The 23,971-nt window shown below is 49.7% G+C and overlaps 1 protein-coding gene across 1 annotated transcript in view; it reads left to right on the forward strand.

The window, feature by feature from the left end:
* dnah1 (dynein, axonemal, heavy chain 1) overlaps positions 1 to 21,281 on the forward strand; it is a 995,196-nt gene extending 973,915 nt beyond the window's left edge. The window contains 3 exon segments of the mRNA XM_038812191.1: positions 8,866 to 9,072; positions 17,293 to 17,500; positions 20,367 to 21,281. Of these exon segments, the coding sequence (XP_038668119.1) occupies positions 8,866 to 9,072; positions 17,293 to 17,500; positions 20,367 to 20,488 (537 nt within the window). The 3' untranslated portion in view covers positions 20,489 to 21,281.
* Positions 21,282 to 23,971: the final 2,690 nt, after the last annotated feature.

The following is a 23,971-nucleotide window of genomic DNA, read 5'->3' on the forward strand; positions in this document are numbered from 1 at the left end:
CCAAAGCCAGCACCCGCGGCAGCACTGCCCAGCCCGATCCACGACCTGCAGCAGCTGCGGGAAGAAAGGCCACTATGCCAGAGTATGCCTCGCGAAAAGGGCCCCAGTTTTTAACTCCCCAGTAGAGAGAACAAATCGCTCCCAACACCAGCGGGCCCGCGGGGCCCGAAACGCTGCGGCCTACGCCCCGACTCCGCCCCCTCCCACCACGTGCGATCCATGGGGGCCGCCATCTTGGCAAACCCCCACCATGTGGCCGGCCACGTGCGACTCATGGGGCCGCCATCTTCCTCGCCGCTCACCACGTGCGATCCACGGGCCCCGTCTGCATCGGCATGCTCAGAAAGCTCATCTGAAGACTACGACTTCCCCGGGCACCCATCACGCGGCCCGCAACTCAGCGCAGCGATCCTGCATCAAGCTCGCCAGAACGTACCGGTTCTACTCGACCGGACGCCCACTCAGAAGACTACGACCTTCCCGGGCACTCATCATGCGGCCCGCAACTCAACGCAGTCACCCTAGATCAATCCCGCCCCAAGCACCTACGAAGTTCGATGGCGGAGGTCCAGATCAACGGGTACAGCACGCCATGCCTCTTTGACTCCGGGAGCACCGAGAGCTTTATACATCCAGAGCTGGTAAGACGCTGTTCGCTTCCTATTTATCCTGTGAGCCAAACTATCGCCCTCGCTTCGGGTTCCCACTCAGTCCAAATCCAAGGACGCACCGTCGCTACGCTCACAATTCGAGGCGCTGGTTATTCAAAATTTAAACTTTATGTCCTGCCTGACCTCTGCGCGCCACTCTTATTAGGCCTGGATTTCCAGTGCAACCTCAAGAGCCTCACCCTCAGCTTCGTCGGGCCCCTGCCCCCACTCACTATCTGCAGCCTAGCCACGCTGCGCATCTCCCCCTGTCCTCTCTTCGCCAATCTCACTCCAGATTGCAAACCAGTAGCTACTCGCAGCAGGCGATACAGCCTACAGGATAGGGTCTTTATCCGATCGGAGGTCCGACGGCTGCTCAGTGTGGGGATCATAGAGGTCAGTAATCGTCCCTGGAGAGCTCAGGTGGTGGTCGTCAAGACCAGGGAAAAACTTTGCATGGTCGTCGACTATAGTCAGACCATAAATCGCTTTACGCTCCTAGACGCGTATCCCCTCCCCAGAATTGCAGACATGGTTAACCAGATTGCCCAATATCAGCTATTTTCCACGGTGGATCTGAAGTCTGCATACAACCAGCTCCCAATCCGCCCGGAGGACCGCCACTACACGGCGTTCGAGGCCGATGGCCGCCTCTTCCATTTCCTCCGGGTTCCCTTCGGCGTCACTAACGGGGTTTCGGTGTTCCAATGAGCAATGGACCGAATGGTAGACCAGTACGGGCTGCGGGCCACGTTTCCGTATCTGGACAACGTTACCATCTGCGGCTATGACCAGCAGGACCACGACGCCAACCTCCACCGTTTTCTCCAGACGGCACAGAAATTAAATCTCACTTATAACAAGGAGAAATGCGTTTTCCGCACAAACAGACTGGCCATCCTCGGCTACGTCGTGGAGAATGGAGTCCGGGCCCAGACCCGGACCCCAGAACACCCCCTCCCTCATTGCCCCAAGGCCCTCAAACGGTGCTTGGGGTTCTTTTCATACTATGCCCAGTGGGTCCCTCAATATGCAGACAAAGCCCGCCCACTCTTTAAGGCCACACGATTTCCCCTGTCAGCTGAGGCGCGCCAGGCCTTCAGCTGCATCAAGGAGGACATCGCCAAAGCAGCCATGCGGGCGGTGGATGAATCCAGTCCCTTTCAGGTTGAGAGCGACGCCTCAAGAGGTAGCTCTAGCAGCCACTTTAAATCAGGCAGGGAGGCCCGTTGCATTTTTCTCCCGTACCTATCCGCTTCAGAACTCCGACACTCCTCAGTCGAGAAGGAAGCACAAGCCATTGTGGAGGCTGTTCGTCACTGGAGGCACTACCTCGCAGGTAGGAGGTTCACCCTCATCACCGACCAACGATCGGTTGCCTTTATGTTTGACAACTCGCAAAGGGGCAAAATAAAAAATGATAAAATCCTTCGGTGGAGGATCGATTTCTCCACCTATAGTTACGATATTAAATATCGACCTGGGAAGCTCAACGAGCCCTCGGATGCCGTATCCCGCGGGACATGCGCCAGCGCGCAGATCAGCCGTCTGAAAGCCATCCACTTGGACCTCTGCCATCCAGGGGTCACCCGGCTCACCCACTACATCAGAGCCCAAAACCTGCCTTTCTCCAACGAGGAGGTAAAAGCGGTCACCAGGGACTGCCCGACCTGTGCGGAGTGCAAACCGCACTTCTATAGACCAGACAGGGCCCACCTGGTCAAGGCTTCTAGGCCCTTTGAACGCCTTGTGATCGATTTCAAAGGGCCACTCCCCTCAACTAACAAAAACATTTCTTTCCTCAACATCATCGATGAGTTCTCCCGATTCCCTTTTGCCATTCCGTGCCCCGATATGACCTCCCACACAGTCATTAGGGCCCTGCATAGTGTCTTCACCCTGTTCGGTTTCCCCAGCTACGTGCACAGCGACCGGGGTTCATCCTTTATGAGCGACGAGCTGCGTCAGTACCTGCTCGACAAGGGCATTGCCTCGAGCAGGACTACCAGCTACAACCCCAGGGGGAACGGGCAGGTGGAGAGGGAGAACGCAACGGTCTGGTAGACCGTCCTACTGACCCTCCGGTCTAGAAAACTCCAAGTCTCCCAATGGCAAGAAGTCCTCCCAGACGCGCTCCACGCAATCAGATCCCTCCTCTGTACAGCTACAGATCAAACCCCTCACGAACGGCTCTTCATTTTGTCTAGGGGCACTACCACGGGGGTCTCACTTCCAGCGAGGACACCAGGCCCGGTCCTCCTGAGGAAGCACATCAGGGGGCACAAAACTGACCCCCTTGTTGAAAAGGTGCACCTCCTCCATTCCAACCCCCAGTACGCATTCGTGGAGTTCCCGGACGGTCGCCAGGACACAGTATCCCTTCGGGACCTGGCACCAGCTGGATCCAGCCTCCCCCTACCCCCACTGAGGAACCCCTTACCCCGTTCCTTGTGCTGCCGCCCCCTTGCGCCCCCGATTCCGCAAGCTCGCACCACCTGTTCCACGCACCAGCCCGCACCCAGCGCCCCCAGTCTCCCGTCGAGCCAGAGGTGTATGAAGTTTGGACGAGACCCGCCCCGGAGTCTGCCATCGTACCCCAGCTCTCAACACCCGCCCAGCCACTGCAAAAGGCTGCAAACCCGGTGCTCCGCAGATCGAAACAAACAATTCGTCCACCGGACAGACTAACTCTGTGAGCCACCACCCCCGCCGAACTCGATTTTTTTCACAGGGGGTGAATGTGGTGAATGAGAATTCACACGGTATTATAATCTGTATATATATGCATCAATATTGTAAGTGCAGTTGCACTACCTGACCACCAGGGGGAGTAGCTCTGGGAGTACTCGAGAGTTTGTACTGGGCTCCTCCCTTGGCTCCGCCCAGGACTCCTCCCCCTGGAGCTGCTGTATAAAGATCCGTGCCACAGGGTCAGCCAGCCAGTTCACCGAAAGTTCAACGGCTAACAGGCTGGCTCTGTTGTAAGTATATTAAAACCTCTATTCTAATCCTACAAGCACGTGTCCGTAGAATTGTTGGTTCCAACAACTATTGCTGGGTTAACTCAGTCCAATGAGCATGGGGAAATAATCATCCCAGCCGGATGAGACCTGTGCAGGTTATTGCACTACTCCCCCTCCAAAGTCCGAAAACCCTCGCAAGGACGACCATTGAGGAGGAGAGGACGAAATGGGTGCAAACCCCACAGCAGCCAGACAACAAACACAAAACAATAAAAACCAGATTGGTTCGGATAAGGTACCACTGAACTGGGAAGCAGGACGGGCCGGCACATACCCCACCAATCATTACGTCTGGCCCGACACCCTCACCACGGGGCGAAGCTGCCAACAGCCGAACCGGGGGACGGCACGCGCCACTGTATCGGACCGATCAACCTAAGGCCCAATCGGCATGCATGCCTTCCAGCGACAGGTGGGGGGGAACATTGGATAACGTCCACCTCAAAGTCCCGTAACTTCCAAACGCCCCTTAATTTGAGAAAAAAAATCAAGCACTCTAAACTTTACCTAAAATAAAGCGCCTACCAAAATGCCCAGGGAGCTTTCGACCCAAACATTCTTACAGTACCTCCACACAGTCAAATAAATCCACAGCGCAAAAGAAAACCCAGCAGGGTTCCACGCACCCCACCACAGGACCAGAAGTTACATCTGGAAATCCCAGTTAACTCAACGGCAACCGAGTGTCGAGGCACTAAACCTGCAGTCGCTATACAACCGTCAGCTCATGGGCAAAACATCACTGTTGCAAATCCCACAGTCCGAGCAGCCGCAGAAATAGTCTTTCAAACACAATGCCGCACTCACGACCAGAATGACATTCTAAAAAGGATGGCGGAAACTCGAGAACGGACTCCCCAGCGGACCAATCTGCCAGCATCAGGAAACAATGGCAGACAGAGATGGATGAGACATTGCGCAACCATCACCAGAAGTCACTCAGAAAATACCGCATCCAGTACTGCCGGCCACATCCGACTCCAGATCACTCCCAGCAGACATACTTCACAAGCCGGCAGCAAAACCTTGTCCGGCGCTTGCCATCCATGACGTTCCATGGCTCCAAAAAGAAAAAAATACACCACAGAAACAAACTCTGTGCCGTATTCCACACTTTTTTAAAAATTACGGGGAGGTAGTCAGCCGAACAGGCAGCATGCCGACATCATCGTCGGGCAGTTTGATAAGCGAGGGTAATCCGAGTTTCTTAAGTCCGTTTTATTCAGCAACAGCATTATTACACACAGGACCTAGATACATTTCGCCGGGTCCTCGCTCCTTTTTTTCACATGGCTCTACAGCGGTCGGCCTTTTATACTAGTGATGGGTCCAATGAGGACTTGGAAACAATCATCCACAGCTGGATGAGTCCTGTGCAGCTCATACACTGTCTAAGAGCAATCAATGAGACAAAGGCTAAAACATCTGCCCCTGCTCCCGCCTGCACCTCTGGCAGCTCTTCCACCCCAAATATGGCCTCTCTGGGACCTGACTCCAGCTCCCTGCCTAAGATCAGCGACATGGTGTTGAAGAAAGAGCCCCAAAGGTTCTTAGAACATAGAACAGTACTGCACAGAACAGGCCCTTCGGCCCTCGATATTGTGCCGAGCTTTGTCTGAAACCAAGATCAAGCTATCCCACTCCCTGAAATTCTGGTGTGCTCCATTTGCCTATCCAATAACTGCTTGAAAGTTCCTAAAGTGTCCGACTCTACTATCACAGCAGGCAGTCCTTTCCACACCCTAACCACTCTCTGAGTAAAGAACCTACCTCGGACATCCCTCCCATATCTCCCACCCCGGTTTTGTTAGCTGAGGACATGCCCCGAACATATGTACGTGATTCATTGGGCCCCTCCCATACCACTCACACTTATCTTCTACACCTCAAACAACAGACTCATCGTTGCCGATTCCTCCCCGGGATCATCCTCTGGCGCCTGCTGGTCCGGCTCCTCCCCCTCATCTTCGTTCTCCTCCTCCTCCTCAGAGGTGGCCACGTGTTCCTCATCCTCCACCTTCAGCACATTGCCCCATTGCTGCACCAGGTTGTGGAGGACACAGCAGAAACACCACAGCAGGCAACCCTCCACGGTGTCCTGCAGGGCACTACCGGAGCGGTCGAGGCATCGGAACCACATTTTGAGCAATCCGATGCACTGCTCAATGACAGCCCAGGTGGCCACACGGGCCTTGTTGTATCGGGTCTCCGCAACGGTCTCCGGTCTCTGTACTGGCATCATTAGCCAGGTCCTCAGCGGTTATACCTTTTCCCCCAAGAGCCAGCTGGCCATTCTGGATGTCCTTGAAGACGGTGGGATGTCTGACCCAGGATGAAACTGTAGTACACACACCCTGGAAAGTGTGCACACACATGCATGATCCTGAGGTGGTGGTCACATACGCGCTGGATGTCAGGGAGTGGAACCCCTTTCTGTTAGGCATAGGGCACTCCCAGATGGCCCCGACGGGCACAGGGCCACATGCGTGCAGTCTATCAGCCTCTGGACCTGGTGCATCCTGGCAATGCAGAGAATCCTGCTTCCCGGGCATCTTGTTGGGCTTGGTCTGTGTCAACGTTTATCTAATTTTCTGCCCAGGCAACAGAGCATCCATTGCACCTGTGGCTTGAGAAATGCCACACAGGTTCCCGCTCAAGCCCTGGAATGATCCCGAGGTGTAAAAGTTCAGGACTGCAATGACCTTGACAGAGAGCGAGTGTCCTCCTCCTCCATGTGGTGCCAAGTCTGCGAGGACATGGCACAGATGCCGCACTGTCTGCTTGTTGAGGCAGAGTGTCCTGCGGCACGCGCTGTCCGTCATTTGCTCGAAAGACCACCTACGCTTGTACATCATGGGCCGTCGCGGGCCTCCTCCTCTGGATCTCACTCTGGCCTGATGGATGGTCGGGTCCTCTGGGTGTGGGTTGGGGCCCCGCACATGGGCCACCACCTCGATCATCTGTCAACGCTGCTGTTCCCGCTGCCTCCGGTGCCTGGCAACTCAGCCTGCCAGCAGCACCACTAGGGCAAGTTCCGTGGAGTCCAAAATATCGTCCTAACCGTTCACTGTCTGTAAGAAATTGGTAGAGGGTGTGAGACTGACAAAGAGCGATGTCTTCCATCCTGGGACCCTCCATTGCCCCATTGATTCCCCCCCTGCCCCACACTGGAATGCCCACGCACACCCGGCTGCAACAGGAGCCCCTGCTCACCGGACCCCAGACCTGTACCCTTGACACCCACACATATGTTACCTAGACCAGGCGCTGTCCCCCTCCCATTGGACTCACCCACCCTCCGGCTGCGGACATGTCCTGGGGCTGGGGCCCATCCCCTGGGGTTCGGATGTTGGCTGCTGTGTCCATGGTGTTGCCTCCCGCAATGTTCAGGCACTGTGTCCTGGAATCATGGTCTGATTGCAAATGCTCTGGGCAACAACTCCCACATGCTAAATGGCACACCCACCCATGGGAATCCATTTGGGATGTGTGAAGTGTCACTTAAACACGATTGCCAATTCGTATTAGCAATAGCCTTCAGCCGCACGGCCAGAGGACTCAGCAGTCAGTAGGGTTTATGGGTGGTCAGTGGGGCAGACAGGCAGGGACTGGAGTTGCCCCCGGAATGGGTACACACGATCCAGACATGGCAGAGTTGCATGCGGTTGCCCCCCAGCTCCGATACCCCCATGCCCCTCATGGTGGATCACCGAGGGTGGACACCCCCCCCTGCTCCCCAACTCCACCACCCTCCGAGCACTGAGGCAGCAAGCCCAGTGACCACAGGCGCTTCGCCTGTGAGCGTAGGTGGCTATTCGCCTCCTGGGCTCCCTGCATCTGCCCTTCCACCAGGTTCACATTTTTAAAAAGGGATACTAATCGGCGCCAGCGTGACCACTTGCTGGGGAGGCAGGCCGCTGGATCACGGGAGGCTGTTGAATTTGGGGTGGCCCCCGTTAATTTTATGGAAATAGGGCTTAAGTGGTGATTATTGGTTTCTCGCCACACTACAGTGGGATCCCGATTTCGCCAAGGGAGCAGGCCAGTTGCATCACCAACGATTTGGCACCCGGTGCGGTTCTCGTTTTTGGCCTCTCTCGCTATTCACCGGCCTCGTCTCGCTCGAGCGCAACAAGGCCACTGAATCTCGCCCATTGTATTTAAAATCGGCATCTCCAGTAGGCTTTTCTGAATAAAAGAATAAACTCTTCTATTGATCACCATGTCTTCGGTTGTCCAGACCCTAAACTCTGCAATTCCTTTCATCAAACTCTCCACCTCCCCCTGAAAGGGAGCCATATTTGACTCAAAACATTAACTCTGTTTCTCTATCCACAGATGCTGCCAGATCGTCAAAATATTTACACCTTCTGTTTTTATCTCCACCTCTCTCTCCTCCTTCACGACTCTCGTTAAAACAAGGTCTTTGGCCATACTTTTGGTCTTTCTGTGGCTCAATGTCACATTTTACCTGAAAACTCTTTTGTAAAGCAACTTGGGAGGCTTTATGTTTTTTATTTTCATTCATTTAAGGGATGTGACCGTCGCTAGCAAAGCCCGCATTTGTTGCCGATTCCTAATTGCCCTTGTTTTAAAAATTTGTTATGTAAGTACAAGCTGTTGTTTCATTGCTGTGGCTTAGTCGGTAGCACTCTCGGTTGTGACTCGAAGCTTGTAGGTGATGCCCCACTCCAAGGCTCTGAGCATATAAACCAGGCTGACACTTCAGTGTATTAGAGAGGAAGCACGACAGTGTGAACGTGTCATTTTTTTTGTATGAGTTGTTAATCTGAGGTCTGTATTTGTTTTCAGATGGATGTAAAAGATCTCAGGTTCTATTCAAAGAAGCACAGAGGCGACTATTCACTATTGTCCTGGCTAATATTTATCCTTCAACTAACATTACTAAACAGATTCTCTGTTTCTTATCCCATTGCTATTTGTGGGGTTTCCTGCATTACAACAATGAATACATGTTAAAATTAATTACTTGTCTGCATTTTGTAATGTCTTGAGGACATAAAATGTTTTATAGAAATTTAAATTATTTGTTTCTACTGCATGTTATCCTTCTATAAGTAACTACATAAAAGCACAAAAGGAAATGTTTGCTTTTAAATGTCTTAAAGGAGATGATAAAATGGGAAGACCCAATGAGCTCCATCTTGATACTCAGTGTCTGTGTTTTCAAGGCATACCCTTCACTCAAACCCCTGGCCTCGTGGGTGGAGGATCTTCTTGAAAGAATTAACTTCCTGCACAAATGGATTGCTCATGGGATTCCAGCTGCCTTCTGGATCAGTGGATTTTTCTTCCCACAAGCATTTCTAACGGGGACACTCCAGAACTTTGCAAGACAGTCAGTTATCTCCATTGACACAATATCATTTGACTTTAAGGTAAGAAACCAGGAGAAAGACTAAGTAGAACATGGGTCACATATTGTGCTTTCACCACCTAGTCTTGAGCTCAAATTCAATTCTAATTGATAGAAGACGAAGAATAAAAGCCTCCTTTGCTATCTGACTATAAGGGCCCCAGTAAGGGATGCTCTTGAAGGATTGGGAAGGGTCTTCAGGAACCCTCAAGTGCGGAAAACATGGTGCGTGGGGTGATGTCAATTAGACGTGAGCCAAAACTTTGATTGAGATGCAGCGTTAAAGTTAACAGTGTGTTTGCAGTGTGCTGAACCTCATTCTGGCCTCTGTGTGTGTGTGGGGGGGGGGGGGGGGGGGGGGGGGGGGAGGGTCATTAATATATTTGCATATCATGAATAATCAATAAAACATTTTTTTAAAATACATCCTACCTTCAAGATAAAGTCATCAGCACATGAGAATCTCATGCTGCTGCAGAAAATCCCTGACATACATTTTGTGACATTTCAGGGAACATTGAAGATCCCCTTCTGTTGGCAATCACATGCAAACAGCAAATGTAGGACAGGATATCCCACATTCTATGATTTCTATCTTCCCAAATGTCCTTAGGAATGTGCGAGCTACTTAAAGGTGCAGTTTGCCAGGACCCCTATGTCAAAGTAGAAGTACTTCTTTCAAGGGACACTGCTCAACTGAAATGTTTGGCGAGTCTTTTGGACGTTATTCCGAACAGGCGCCGGAATGTGGCGACTAGGGGCTTTTCACAGTAACTTCATTGAAGCCTACTCGTGACAATAAGCAATTTTCATTTCATTTTCATTTCATTCACTGCATGTATTAAAAGGAGGAAAAAGATCAGTCACCGCATTATGGTTGACAGCACTGCTGTACTAAGGGAGCGCTGCAATTTCAGCACTGCCGACTCGTGGATGAGAGGCTAAACTGAGGTCCTGTCTGCAATCTCAGGTGGTCCTAAACAATCCCAACAAATTATTCAAGGAAGAGCAAGGGAATTCTCCTGATGTCCTGACTAATATTTATCTCTCGATATTCCTCATTAAAACAGATGACTTGGTTCTTATATTGCTGTTTGTGGGAACCTACAGTGCGTGCACCACTGGCTGCCACTTTTCCCTACATTACAAGTGACAACACTTCAAAAGCATTTAGTTGATTGTAAAGTGCGTTGAGTTGACCTGAAAGGCATTGTGGCACATTAATGAAGGTCCTTTCTTTCCCTAGAGCTCTATCTCAGAGGGTTGTGCTGTAGTAATGAGGCTTTGCAGGAGCTCTGTTCACTCCTGCAGCCAGATCTGCAACCAACGTTTAGAGCGCACACAACTCAAATTATTGCAGAATGGCTCTCGTCTTTTATGCGACAGGCTCATTCCAGGGAGCCACAATTAATTTTCATCACTTCAGCTACTTTGCTTTGCAATGCTTCACAATGCCTTCTTTTCCAGGTCATCTCAATTTAGATAAAATTCAACAATGGGGTGCGACATAGATGATGAGATATACATTACATTTTTCAGAATTACTGGCTTTCCTGGGATCAAGGAAGTTTTTAATTGTAGGCATGTTCATTGAATGCATCAAATGTAAATTCCATTAACTATATGAGCTGGAAAGGCTTCTATTCAGTAAATGTGAAGCTCATCTGCAATGACAAGCACAGTTTCTTGCAGCCAGTTGGAATGCATCAAGTTAATTGGCTGCTCCAGTGTCCAGAATCTGCAGTCAGGATTCAAGGGAAAAAAATAAAGCAATGGTAGGTGTGAGGGAACTAGGCTTTAAGATTTGAGACATAAATATGCCTGCATACATTGCAGATGTGCAACACTTAACTTGAAAGTTGCCAAATGACTTTGCTTCAAGGATAAGGAAGATGGGCAGGATTCTCCGGCCATGTCCGCCCAGCGACCAGAGAAACCCACCTCAGGTCAATGGAGTTCTCCATTTTATGTGGCTCGCCCGTGGCGTTCTTGCAACGTGCAGGGTGGGAGAATCCAGCCCGATGTTTTTAAGGATTAAGGATTTTTTAAAGATTAAATACTTGCTTCTCTGTGTTTTTGTTCCTTGTTTAACAATTTATCGTTGTTGATCTAGTGAATTCAAACCTGAGACACATGTGGGTCTTTGGAGAGATCCCACTCACTGTCCCGCCTTTAAATGGTCTGTGCTACAGCTAACTCCCTGATATTCCAGCTATAGCATCCCTCTGGCCTCCAATAGGGAACAGCAGCACTTCCATTTCAGCCTCTGAGATGCTCATCTCTTCCCTTCTGTTGTAGCAACCTTTTAATTCCCTATCCCCTTTAACTGATTGAATTAGTTGCTCAACCCCTACCTGAATATTCTGCTCCCCACCCCCATCCTGTTTCTCAACCCTTGTCACACCATATTTCTGACCAGGACATCCTCCTCAGCTTTTGGTGCATTTAAGCCCCACTGCATGGAACCCCAAGAATGCCAAGTCTTGAATGTTTAACCAGACAAATACGGCTGCAACCATAAAGCTGAAAACATCTCAGCCAGTCTGTAGCTGACCAAATTAAATAAAATCTACACTTGAGCAGAGAGGTATCAGGAAGTACTTCTTCGGAATAATGCACATTAAGCATCCTTTTACATGCCAAACTGCAACATATATGCTGTGCAGATTGAAAATCTCTTCCTACAACTCTCATACTCCACCCCTTCCAGTGGATTTATCCAAGTTGATATTTATCACTGTAGAAGTAAGTGACAAAGGCTACTATTGAAGTATTTGATTCATGCGAGATATTACGTGCTACAACCTCTACTTTGGCACCTGGATGGGTCACGTAAGATACTTGAATATCAGCCGTCAGCTTTTTCTTAAAGCAAAGCTTACCTTGCAAGGTCTTTTAACATACAGTGCTGCTAGCTGCACTGCATGGCTGTGTGAGGGAGCGAATGAGTTAGGCTATTATAAAGACAAAGCAAAAATAGAAACTAATCAGAAGTTAAGAAAAGCTTCCATAATACTCCTCCACGCTCTCTTAATTGGCTGCAAGTCTAAGCCTAAAGTGCACTTTTCTAGTGTTTATGGGTGCGATATAATGAAAAGTCTCTTTGTGTGGTAGTGAGCGGGAACTGCCGCGAGCTTCCCGACACTTGGCCCAGCAAGGCCGTCACCAATATCAAGTTAACTGGTCCACTTAATGAGGCCTTCACGCCGCAAACGACTGCCCTGCCGGCTGATTCGTCGGGACCGTGCTACCCAGGGGGAGCAGCGCCCAAACTGATCCTTCAGAGCAAACTCCTCCCAGCTTGCAGCATGACACCGAGGAGACTAGCCCCACGGTTCGGGGATGCCGACCTGGGTGGACTGTTGGAAGTGGTGGAGATCAGACGGGATGCCCTGTTCCCCCGAGGATTTCAGAGTGCCAGCCACAGGGCAGCCAGTGCTGCCTGGGACACGTGTCAGCAGCCGTCAGCTTGGGGAGCATCACCAGGAGGACTGGCATCCAGTGCCGTAAGAAGATCAATGACCTCCACCAGGCCGCACGGATGGGTTGGCACCTACCCCCTGGCACCAGTCCTGACCACCACCCCCACGCATATGCCTGGCACCAACCCGCCCAGCATCGTACCATGCATCAGCCAACCCATGTCGAGCAATGCCATGAGCAGTGGCATCCAAGGCGTGGTTCAGTCAGTGACGGCAATGGCTGAGCGCCTCGACAACATGTCCAAATTGCTGGAGGATGTGTCCAAGTCCCAGGCGGATCTTGATGAGGCGCTGCGGAGCTTGAGCGGGATTTGCCGGCTGTTCGCGCCGGTCGCTGGGAGACATGACCCAGTCGCAGGCGGGCATTGCCAGGGCATTCCAAAGCAGGTTCCAGTCACTGAAGGGCATCGCCGAGGATGTCGACACCATGGTGCTGACATCGGGGAGCTGCCAGGACTGACAGAGCCAGATGGCGCAGGGGCAACAGGGCTCAATCCAGCTGGGGCAGTTGGGACACATATGTACAGCGTTAATAAACGTTGCACTCGAGAAGTCTGGCACCTTTGGCACTTTCTTCGCAATGCTAGCTGACTACCAATCACGTACCTCAGCCCCCCAGGCATGGAGGTCTGGATGCCTCCCCGCCCTATCCAAGCATACCAAGTGCAGGCGATGGGTGTGAGCGAGCACTCAGCAGACAGGCAGAAGTCAGACTGTGGCATAGATTGAGGAACACCAGTGTTCAGCTCTCAGTGCGTTATCATCACGCTCTTTCCCCAACAGTGACCTGCTGACAGTGCCGACACAGTCCCATCACCCTGGAGTGCTGTCAAACAGGCCCGAGGAGAGTGGAACAGAGTGGGGGGATGGGAGAGGGGTGGGGAGGGGAGGGGAGAGTGAGGTGGAAGGGATAGGAATGGGCGGAGGGAGAGGAGAGGAATGGGGCGGGGAACGGAATGAAGGACAAGGCCACGTTCTATGCGAAGCGAGAGAGGATGAGAGCCTCTTGGGCCCTCCGGGCTTGCCGGACCCTCATCACTGCCGCCTGTCCTCCATCCTCCGGCTGGTCCTGCAGATCTGCACTGGGCTTGTCCTTCTGCCCCTCCTCGTCAGGTGCCTCCTTGTTTTCCTCCTCGGAGATAGCCACATGTTCCTTCCCCTCTACCTCCAACACATCACCCTGCTGCTGTGCCAGGTCGTAGAGAGCATGGCAGACATCACAAAGTGGGCAACCCTTTGGGAGGTGTTCTGCAGTGCACCACCAGAGCAGCCGAGGCATCAGAACTATATTTTGAGGAGTCCAATGCACCGCTCAACACATGGGCCTCGGTGTATCGGGTCTCTGCATCAGTCACCGGCCTCCGTACTGGCGTCATTAGCCAGATCCTCATCAGGCTCCTCTTATCCCCCAAGAGTGAACCAGCTATTCTGGGGTGGTCCTCGAAGAGTCCGGGGATGTCCGACTGCCCCAGGATGTAGCTGTCATGCACACTCCATGGGAAGCGTGAACACATGTGCATGATTTTCATGTGGTGGTCGCACATGGGCTGGACGGTCAGGGAGTGAAACCCTTTCCTGTTGATGGAGGGCACTCCCTGACTGCCCGGCATCTTGTTGGGCCTGGCCCATGTCAAAGATTATATAATTCTCTGCCCCGGCAAGCAAGGCATCCATGACCTCACGGTGCACTTGTGGGCTGGAGCTTGTGAGATGCCACGCAAGTCCATGCTCGAGCCCTGGAATGATCCTGAGGCATAAAGGTTCAGGGCTGCATTGACCTTGATGGCCACTAGAGTGGGTGTCCTCCTCCTCCACGAGGTGCCAAGTCCACAAGGACATGACATTGGTGCCACACCATCTCCTTGATGAGGCGAAGTCTCTTGCGGCACGTGATGTCCGTCATCTGTTCGAAAGACCGGCGACACCTGTACACCTTGGCCTGTCGACGGCCTCCCCTTCTGGGTCCCACCCTGGCCTGATGGGTGGCCGGGTCCTTCGGGTTTGGGGCAGGGCCCTGCATATCAGCCGCCGACTCGAGTCTCTATCGGCATTGCTGTCGCTACCTTCTCCGGCATCTGTTCGCCTGGCCTGCCAGTAGCACTGCCAGCAACACAATCCAGGGGGTCGCATGGACGACCCGTGGGCTCTGAGACAACCCCGCACCCCCCTCCCCCAGGCCATGGGTAGGCCCCACCAATAGTATCCCACCCCAACCGAAGCTGGGCACTCCGGGTCCTCCACCCCCTGAACAGCGAGGGCAACCTGTGCAGGGTCCAAGGGATCATCCACCCGTGTAAAATCTGTAAGGAATTGGAGAGGATGTGAGACTGACAACCAGCGACCTTCTGGCCTCGGAAATGTCCTCAGTGCTGGGGCCCAGCCTCTGGGTTTTCAGCTGTTGTTAGCTGCGTCTGTGGTGTTACTTTCTGCAGTGCTCAGCGCAGTGTCCAGGCATTATGGTCTGATTGGGATGATAGGCTATAACTCCCACATGCTACATGGCCCACCCACCCGTGGGAATACACTTGGGTGTGTGAAGTGCTCACTTAACTACGATTGCCAATTCCCTATTGGCAATAGCCTTCAGCCGGGCAGGCATATGTCTCTATGGTCAATGGGAGTAATGGCTGGTTGGTGGGACAGAGAGGGGGGTGCTGAGATTGTCTCCGGCATCAATACACACGATCCGGGGGTGGCAGGGCAGACACATGAGTGCTGAGACACCCTCCCACCAATTTGTGGCCCCCCCACTTTTAGCGTTCCACCCTGCCGAGGCCTGCCCCCCCCCCCCCCCCCCCCCCCCCCCCCCCCCACCGGGCGCTACACCCCCCGAGCACCGGGAGTGCCCAGACTCATTCTCTGGGAGCGAAGATGGCTCCTTACCTCCTCTGGTCCCTTGAGCAGCCCTTCCGCCAGCTTTACCTTTTTAAAAAGGTGTCTAATTGGTGCCGGTGTGACCACTGGATGGGGAGGTGGTTAGGTCATGAGAAGCAGTTAGAAGGGGAGTCACTCCTGTTAATTGTATGGAGATTGGCTTTAAATGGTGATTATTGGTTTCTCGCCATGCAAGGGCGGGATCCTGACTTTGCCAACGGGAGCGGGCCAGTTGGATGGAAAACTGATCAGCGCCCGGTGCGGTTCTCGATTTTGGACTCTCCCTCGATCTAAAGACCTCGTCGCACTCTCGCTCAAACACAACATGGCCATTAAATCACGCCTATGGTCTAGTAAGCTAGCTGGTGAAGAATAGAACTGGAGCCAATCTTTACACGATTTTAAAAGCATTTATTCTTCTAATCCAACTACAAGCTTCGGAATATGTGTTTTACAAGTGAAACCCCAGTTGATGATCCACCACCTGCACACAAGATGGCCTTAGATTTTTGACTGTGATTTTTAGGCCCAATAGCGCTAGTGAGAGACCTCATAATGTGAGAGCAAACTGCAGACAGTAAATGAGACATTCCCCTGATGGAAATTCACATTCTCTAAACACAATTAACGCCTTGCAAGGAATCAAAAATCTTGGGTAACACTTCCCCCTGCCTTGAAATCTGCACCTGTAGCTACCAATAAATTTCTCTTGCGACTAGATGGAAAACAGGGAATGAGAAATGTGAAAAAAGGAATATGCCACTCAAGTTGTCAGCTCAGGAGTGACGTGTATGAGTTGGTGAGCATTGAGATGCTTTAGCTGTGAACTTTATCTGAAGGGCTTCTACGGAGAATCTGCAATGGGCAGAACCTTACCTTGTCCCAACACCATTCCAAAAGCTAGACTCAGGGGTATTAGCATTTGTTAAGGCTTGGAGCTTTTGTCATCTTCGGGGTAGGAGGATACCATTTTATTTTCGAGGAGGGGTCTTTGGGAGAGAAACCTTTGCTGTAGCAATTTGACTCGCTGTGTCAGCCAAAGTTTTGTTTTAAAAATTTTAAATGACTGAGGAAAACAGAAGCCAAATCAGATTCTACGCAAGGTGGCCTTAGATTTTTGATAGACCCAGTAGTACTGGTGAGACACCTCACAATTTGAGAACAAGCTGCAGGCAGAAAATGATGAAAGTTCACTGTCTCTAGACCCCTCTTCCATGCATCAGGTAAGGTGGACCTGTTCTCTGGAGAAGTGGTCAGGTGTGGTGGTGGCACATGTTTTTCTTGTGGAGCCTGAAAGAACAATCCAGCTCCCCTTGGTCCACAAAAATAAATCAAAATATATCTTCTAGGTTGCTTTTCAGCTGGGCTACCAACTGAAACTGCAAAGAGAGCATGGTGCAAGTTAATGTCTGTTGTCCCATCATTCCTACTTGAACTGGGTGCCCTATCAAGGGATATCCTCTGCCCTGTAAAGATGCAAATTAACCCAAATCTACCAAATAGCCCTAAGAACCTCAGTGTGTTTATGCACAGATAGTTTATTACCTGCAACATGTGTATTCTGCATTGTATGGTACTCTGAGGAAAGCATAAGTTTACAATCTCAACAAAAAGAGAAAGCTGTTCAAAATACAAAAACGTATTGGATTACTGGCATGAAAAATAAAAAGATAAACTGATGCCATATCCACTCTTCTGAAGTTACAATTGGTGTATATTCTCAGAACTGAGCAAAGAGAACAATGGACTATATGTATCTAACTCACTGAATTTTATTACTCAGTGTTAAATAAGAAAATAATTGGCCTACTGTTAATTCTTTTGAAGGTACACTGATCTAATCCATCCTGTCCCAATCACAGGTCATTGAAACAGCAACCTTCTGACTTGGATCGTCCCAAAGTTGGTGCTACATCTATGGTCTGTTTTTGGAGGGGGCTCGCTGGGACCCTGCTTTAATGCAGCTGGGTGAATCACGGCCGAAAGAACTCTACACAGAAATGGCTGTGATCTGGTTAATCCCAAGTGCAAATCGGAAAACACCACAGCATGGAATTTACCTCTGTCCAATATACAAAACTCTCACACGAGCAGGTAAGAGAAACTCAGACACGGTACTAATAATAATCTTTATTGTCACAAGTAGGCTGACATTAACTGCAATGACGTTACTGTGAAAATTCCCTAGTCTGGCGGAAATTTGAGTACATTGAGGGAGAATTCAGAATTCACCTAACATGCACGTTGGCCTCCTCCAACCACAATCTCTCAGCCCGCTCCACCCTCTCCCTGTGCACCCGGATCAAGATAAACTCCCCCCTTACCACCACCTTCAGCGCCTCCCACAACATGGAGGCAAAAACCTCCCCTATCTTATTCTGATCCACATGGTTCCGGACAGCCACCCCTATCTTTTCACAAAACTTCCAGTCCACAAATATCACCATATCCAACCTCCACAGTGGCTATCATGGACTCCTCTTTGCCACCCACAAATTCATCCAATGCAGCGGGTGATCAGACACATGGGCTCAATTCTCCTTTTTAGGACTATTTCCCCACGCCGTCATAAAAACTGTTGCCGTTCACGACAAAAAAACTGGTGTGAAAAGGCCACATATTCATACCCCTGCAGGGGGCTAGCAGGGTCCCGGCGTAAAATTAGCAGTTTTTGCTGCAGATAAGGCCCCCCACACTTCCAGGTCAGAGGCTGCGCATGCACAACGCGCCGGCCTCCAGCGGCCGCAGTGTGCTCCATGGCAGATTCAGACCGCGGAGCTGGACTCTCTTTGCGGGGCCTGGAGAATCGGTCCCAATTTTGTGCACTGAAATGGATTCTCCACCCCGGCGCCGGCCGTGATTTCAGTGTCGGGGTACGGAGAATCCAGCTCCATAATCGGCGAATACTCCAATCCAACCCCCCGCCAACAGCGCCTTGTCTAGGAAGTCAATCCGGGAGCACATCCGTTGGACATGCGAAAAGTACAAAATTTCCTTCGCCCTCAACCTCTCAAACCACCATGGGTCTGCCCCTCCCTTGCACTTCATAAACCCCAACATCTCTTTTGCTATAGCCAACACCTTCATGGATCTGGGACACGACTGATCCAGTCTAGGGTCCAGCACTGTTTTTAAGCACCCCCTGTCGCTGCGTGTCCAGATCCGGATCATTGCCAAAACCCGCCTCAAAAACTCCACATCATCCCAGTTTGTGGCATACATATTCACCAGCATCAAGGACCACTCACCATCACAAATTTCCCCATCCCCCAGGGTCTGTCACTATTCTCCCCACCTCAAAAGTCACACTCTTATTGACCTACACTGCCACCTCCCTTGTCTTCATATCCAACCCCAAATGGAATAACTGCTCCACCCAGCCCTTCCTCACACTCGTCTAGTCCACGACCTTTCAATGCATTTCCTGAGAAACACAACGTCCATCTTCAAACTACTTAAACCTGCAAAATCGTGATACCTTTTAATGGATCCTTTCAATCTCCCAACGCCCCATCCCTGCACCCCGATCAATCATAGTCCCTCTTTTATCAGCTCCATGCCTCATTCACCCTCTGGGCTTCCCCAAAATGTCCGGAACCATCTTGCCTTAACCAACTGCGCCACATCCATGCCGCCTACATCAGCATCCCCCTCCCCAATCCCACCCCTCATAAACAAAGAAACAAAAAAAAACAACCAACCGCATCCCTCCTCATCCTCCACAGATCATTCCCCCACTGCACTCCTGTTAACTAGCCTAAGTGCTAGCGTGTATCGAGGCAACCGCCTCCCCCCTTCCCCTCTACCACCCCTTCCCGCAATTCCCAAAAAAAGAGATGAACACTTACCCAATCCTCCCCCATGCATGGTAAATACAACAATCCACCTGGTATACACACCCGTATTCCCCGTACTGGCATCTCCAAAGTTCAGTGCCCTCACATGCCTCCCAATCCATGATCTCTCATAAAATTACTCGCCTCCTGCAGCGTATCAAAATAAAATTCCTGATTTTGGTGCGTGACAAGCAGGATATAACACTCTGAACTTCCCTCGTCACCTTCGCCCACAGAAAACGATGTAAGCACATCATCACCCTCGGCTGCTCCCCCGCCTTCGGCCTCCTCTTCAACACTCCGTGCGCCCAATTCACCTCAGGAGAACAGTCAAAGATCCCCTCCCCCACCAGCTTCTCAAAAATATTCGCCACATACTTTGTGGCCTGCGTTCTCTCAATACCTTCAGGCAGCCCCACAATCCGGAGATTCTGCCTCCTGGAGCAATTCTCTAGGTCCTCTATCTCCTCCCTCAGTCACTTCTAGCCCTCCGCCACGAGCTTCCAATAAAGCCAACCGGTCCTCATAATCCACCACCAACACCTCCATCTTCTGGAGCACCGAACTCTGGGCCTCCAGCCTTTGCTCCACTCTCTCAAAAGCTGCCCGGATTGGCTCCATCACCTTAGCCAGGTCCTCTAAAACCTTTTGCCTTGCCTCTGCTGCTGGAACTTGGCGTTCATAAAATTTACCAATTGCTCAGTAGACCACTGGGCAGCCAACGACACCCCAGAGCCATCCGCCATCTTTCCGTCTGTCCTCCCGGCCAGACTGCTGGCCCTTGCTCCTTACACACCTCGTCCGATAAACCATAAACAGGCTCTACCGGAGGAGAATTCCTAACTCTCACTGTTCATGCACCAGCAAATATCCCCTATAGTAGGTGGATAGGACCATATTCCATCTCGAGTGGGAGCCACTCACTCCATGGCCACCACCGGAAGTCCTACATTTTAGTTTTACACATTTGCATTGGATAACATGTGACATACAGGAAGTTACATGTGTGTACTTTTAAAATAATCTTGAGATATTATGCCAGATATAAAGTATTTCCATCCTGTTCAGGTAAAAAATATTCCAGATGTGATCTGCACACTTTAATTTGTCAATCCTCATTTCAGGTACACTATCGACAACTGGCCACTCCACAAATTATGTCATTGCTGTGGAATTGCCAACCATGAAGACACAGAGACACTGGATCAAGCAAGGTGTGGCTTTAATCTGTGCACTGGATTATTAAAAAGGAGCAAGCAACAGAAATCAGCTCTTATCTCTGACAAATCCAGAATTAAAATATGCACCTTAATTCCTACATAAATGTATCTGTCACTACCGAATAGCTATGTATTAAAATGTTCTTTATTGTTGTTTATCATGCAATTTTCATTTTGTTTTACAAATATATTTAGTTTGAGTAGGCCTGAAATTCCCCTCTTAATAAAAGAAACAGTAGGAGCTGACCAAAGCAACTGACTAGAGAAATCAAAGAAGGAATTTCACTCCTATCATCTCACATTTGTTGGACAAATCTGAATGTGTGTGATATAAAAAACATCCAACACACCGTGCCTGCTCAATTAGCCCTTGATGTTTAGTCTGCTATCCTCTGAGTGTGCAACAGGTAGGGGTAACTTTACAAACATTGATGGAATGTTAGACTTATGATTGTATTCCTTTTACAATGATTCTCATTTTTATTTCAATATGTTGATTGCTACTTCAAAAAGTGATTTCTAAAAATTTGCCAACTATTTTCTTGCTCAACTAAAGATAAAATTTATGTGTACAATTTATGGATGTATAACCTGCACATTTGTGCTTGTTTGTATACCATCTCTTATGCAATCGAATGCTTTACCCACCAGTTACTTAATTTTTACTGAAACTATAATCTTACTATAATAGATGATTTAGAGTGTGATTCTACATATTGTTTTACGGTAATTTTAATTTAGGAATATATGCACTTTTAAAAAGAAATGTTCCTTTTTTTAGCATTGTACTGCTTGAATGAATAAAAGTTTTGAAAGATGTTTCAAATGTTGTACACACAGATGATGCAATTGATGCCATACTAGACATGGACACCAAACAATGATGTACTCTTCAATGAATATTGTTTTTCTATGTCTTTAAAGATGGGTATTTTCCCCTTCTGTACAGTTTCATAGTCCCTATACTGAGTCAGATGTAGCTCAATTAGTACCACCTTGCTTCTGTGTAAGATGCTTATGGGTTTAGTTCTCACTCAGGACTTAGAACAAAACCAAAGTTGACATAGCAGTGTTACTGAGGGACTGCTGCACTGTTGGAGATGTCATCTTTCACATGCGATCCTAAACTGAGACCCTCTCAGGTGGAGGTAAAAGATCCCATGGCATGATTTCAAGGAATAGGAAGTTATTCCTGGTGTCCAGGCCAATATTTATCCCACGCCCAAAATCACTGTAACAGATCAGTGGGTCATTGCCACATTGTTGTGAGCAAATTGGCTGCTGTATTTTCTAAGTTACAACAGTGACGACACTCCAAAAATACTTCTTTAGTTGCAAAGCACTTTTAAATGTCCTGAGGCAGTGAAAGGTACTATATTAGGTTCACAATGAGCTTATCAGCAGCAAACATGGGAGAGAAGATATTTCCAGTGGTGGCCATGGTGAGTGGTCACACACAAGGTGGCTCCTGCTTGAAAGCGTTGGTTTTGACCCCTTTTACCCAAACTTTGGGGAATTTCGACTGAAATGTTGTGCAGAGAGTGGAGGAGGATAAGTTGTTCCCCTAGATGGGCAAGTCTGCGGGTTACCAAACTCGACAGAAGATGGTGAGAGCCCTGGCTAAAAGGTTGGAGGAGACTCGCAGCATCAATTATAAAAGTGGCGGAGGGGAAAGGGTCATCGTCGACTGGAAAGCTGCAAATGGAGCAATTAAGGATGAATTTAGGCAGCAGGGTAAGGAAATGCAGAATGACTGGTCATAGGCGATTGAGAGGGCAGTGGCACCTCCTCGCGGAACCTTGGAACGGGTGGCGAAGAGTCTCGAGATGCAGGGGCTGACGATCACGGAGGTGGTGTCTGACCAGAGTAATCAGATTGTGTCGTTATAGGCGGAGATGGCGATCCTCAGGGACGTGTGTAAGGTGTTGCATGCAAAGGTGGAGGACCAGGAAAATAGGTCCAGGTAGCAAAATCTGCGGATTATGGGCCTTCCGGAGGGAGTGGAGGGAATGATTGCAATGGGCAATGCTGTGAGGACACTGGCCAGGTTGGTGGAAGAGAAAGGGCTGGACAAGGCCCCAGAGGTGGATCGGGCCCATAGGTCCCTGAGGCAGAGGCACAAGTTGCAGGGCAAAGAAAAGATTCTAAGGTGGGCCAGGGTGGCAGGATTGTGAATGGGAAGGTGATGTATCTCTGTGTCTTTTCGAATCCTATATCCGTTATCCCTTCTTAGTTCCCAAATAACAGAGGTCAAATCTGTGCTTTTTGGCAAAATTCAGTTGAACTTTATTTGTCAGCTTATGCCACTGGTAAACTTTATTTGTCAATACAAAATTAGATCAGATTGATTGTCTTTAGCGAATAGAGTGGTTGAGTTTTCATTCAATTACAAATCGTGGTAATTCTTCAAATCATAATACACAGTATAAAATGACTGAGTGATTTAAACAAAAGAAAGATGGCGATTTAGCAAAAGCAAGCAAAGAAAATAGGTTTCAGAAAGAGATAGATTGATTCCGGAATGGATTTTTCCACCCCGACAAGCGATTCTTAAGGAGATTATTATCTTAAGGTCTTGCCTTAGTTACAGCTGTGATTGGCTTTAACTAATTTATAATTCACTCAATTCGGCCAAACTGTCTGTCCATTAATTTAAGAGAGATATGTATTTAAATATATTGGTACAAACTTTCCCACACCATCGCCTGCCAATTTTCCAACTTATCCACAAATGCATCTGGACATTATTGGAGAAACACAGTTTTTGCTCAGAAAGTATCTCTCTAGACTGGCTGTTTCAATTGAAATGGAACTGTCCATTCTTTCACACAATGGGACCTTTCAGCCAGCTGACGTCACTGTTCCTTCAGTCTCCAGCAAGTGTCAAGCAATTTGCAAAATGTTCCCAGCTATTCGGCTTTCCTCATTCTCATGGTTAATATGATTTAGTTAATTACTCATAATGAGTTCTCAATTAAACTTTTTACCTATATCATCTATAGCTAACTAGAAAAGCCAACTTCTATCAGAAGGAAACCAAATCTGGATCTATCAAATCATTGGCATGGGGCTGGCCAGGAGACGGGCACAGTTCAACAAGACCAAAGCGGTGCTGTATCGACTCCAGATTTGGTTTGGGATGCAGTACCAGGCCAGACTTTGAGTAACTTTTGAGGGCCGGGAATATTACTTTGGGACGCTGGAATAAAGTAAAGTGCAGTGGAGTAACTTTATTGGAATGACTTTATTAAGGAACATAAGCTGGGGCAGGGCTGAAGGGAGATCTTGGGTGGAAGTGTTATCTGTTCCTGTTTGCTGACTGGGAAAACCTGTAATGAGGGATTTATGCTCTGTGCAGGCATGAGGGGTTGATGGGGGTCCGGTGGGGCGGCTCGATAATGCTCTGTGGTGGGGTCATATTGGGATGATATTTCTCGTTTTGGATTGGGTGATGGGTAAGGAAGGGGAAACCCAGAGATCAGGCTTGGAGAAAAGGAGGGGGTGGGGCG

The sequence above is a fragment of the Scyliorhinus canicula genome, chromosome 11, assembly GCF_902713615.1.
Source record: "Scyliorhinus canicula chromosome 11, sScyCan1.1, whole genome shotgun sequence".
Taxonomy (NCBI): domain Eukaryota; kingdom Metazoa; phylum Chordata; class Chondrichthyes; order Carcharhiniformes; family Scyliorhinidae; genus Scyliorhinus; species Scyliorhinus canicula.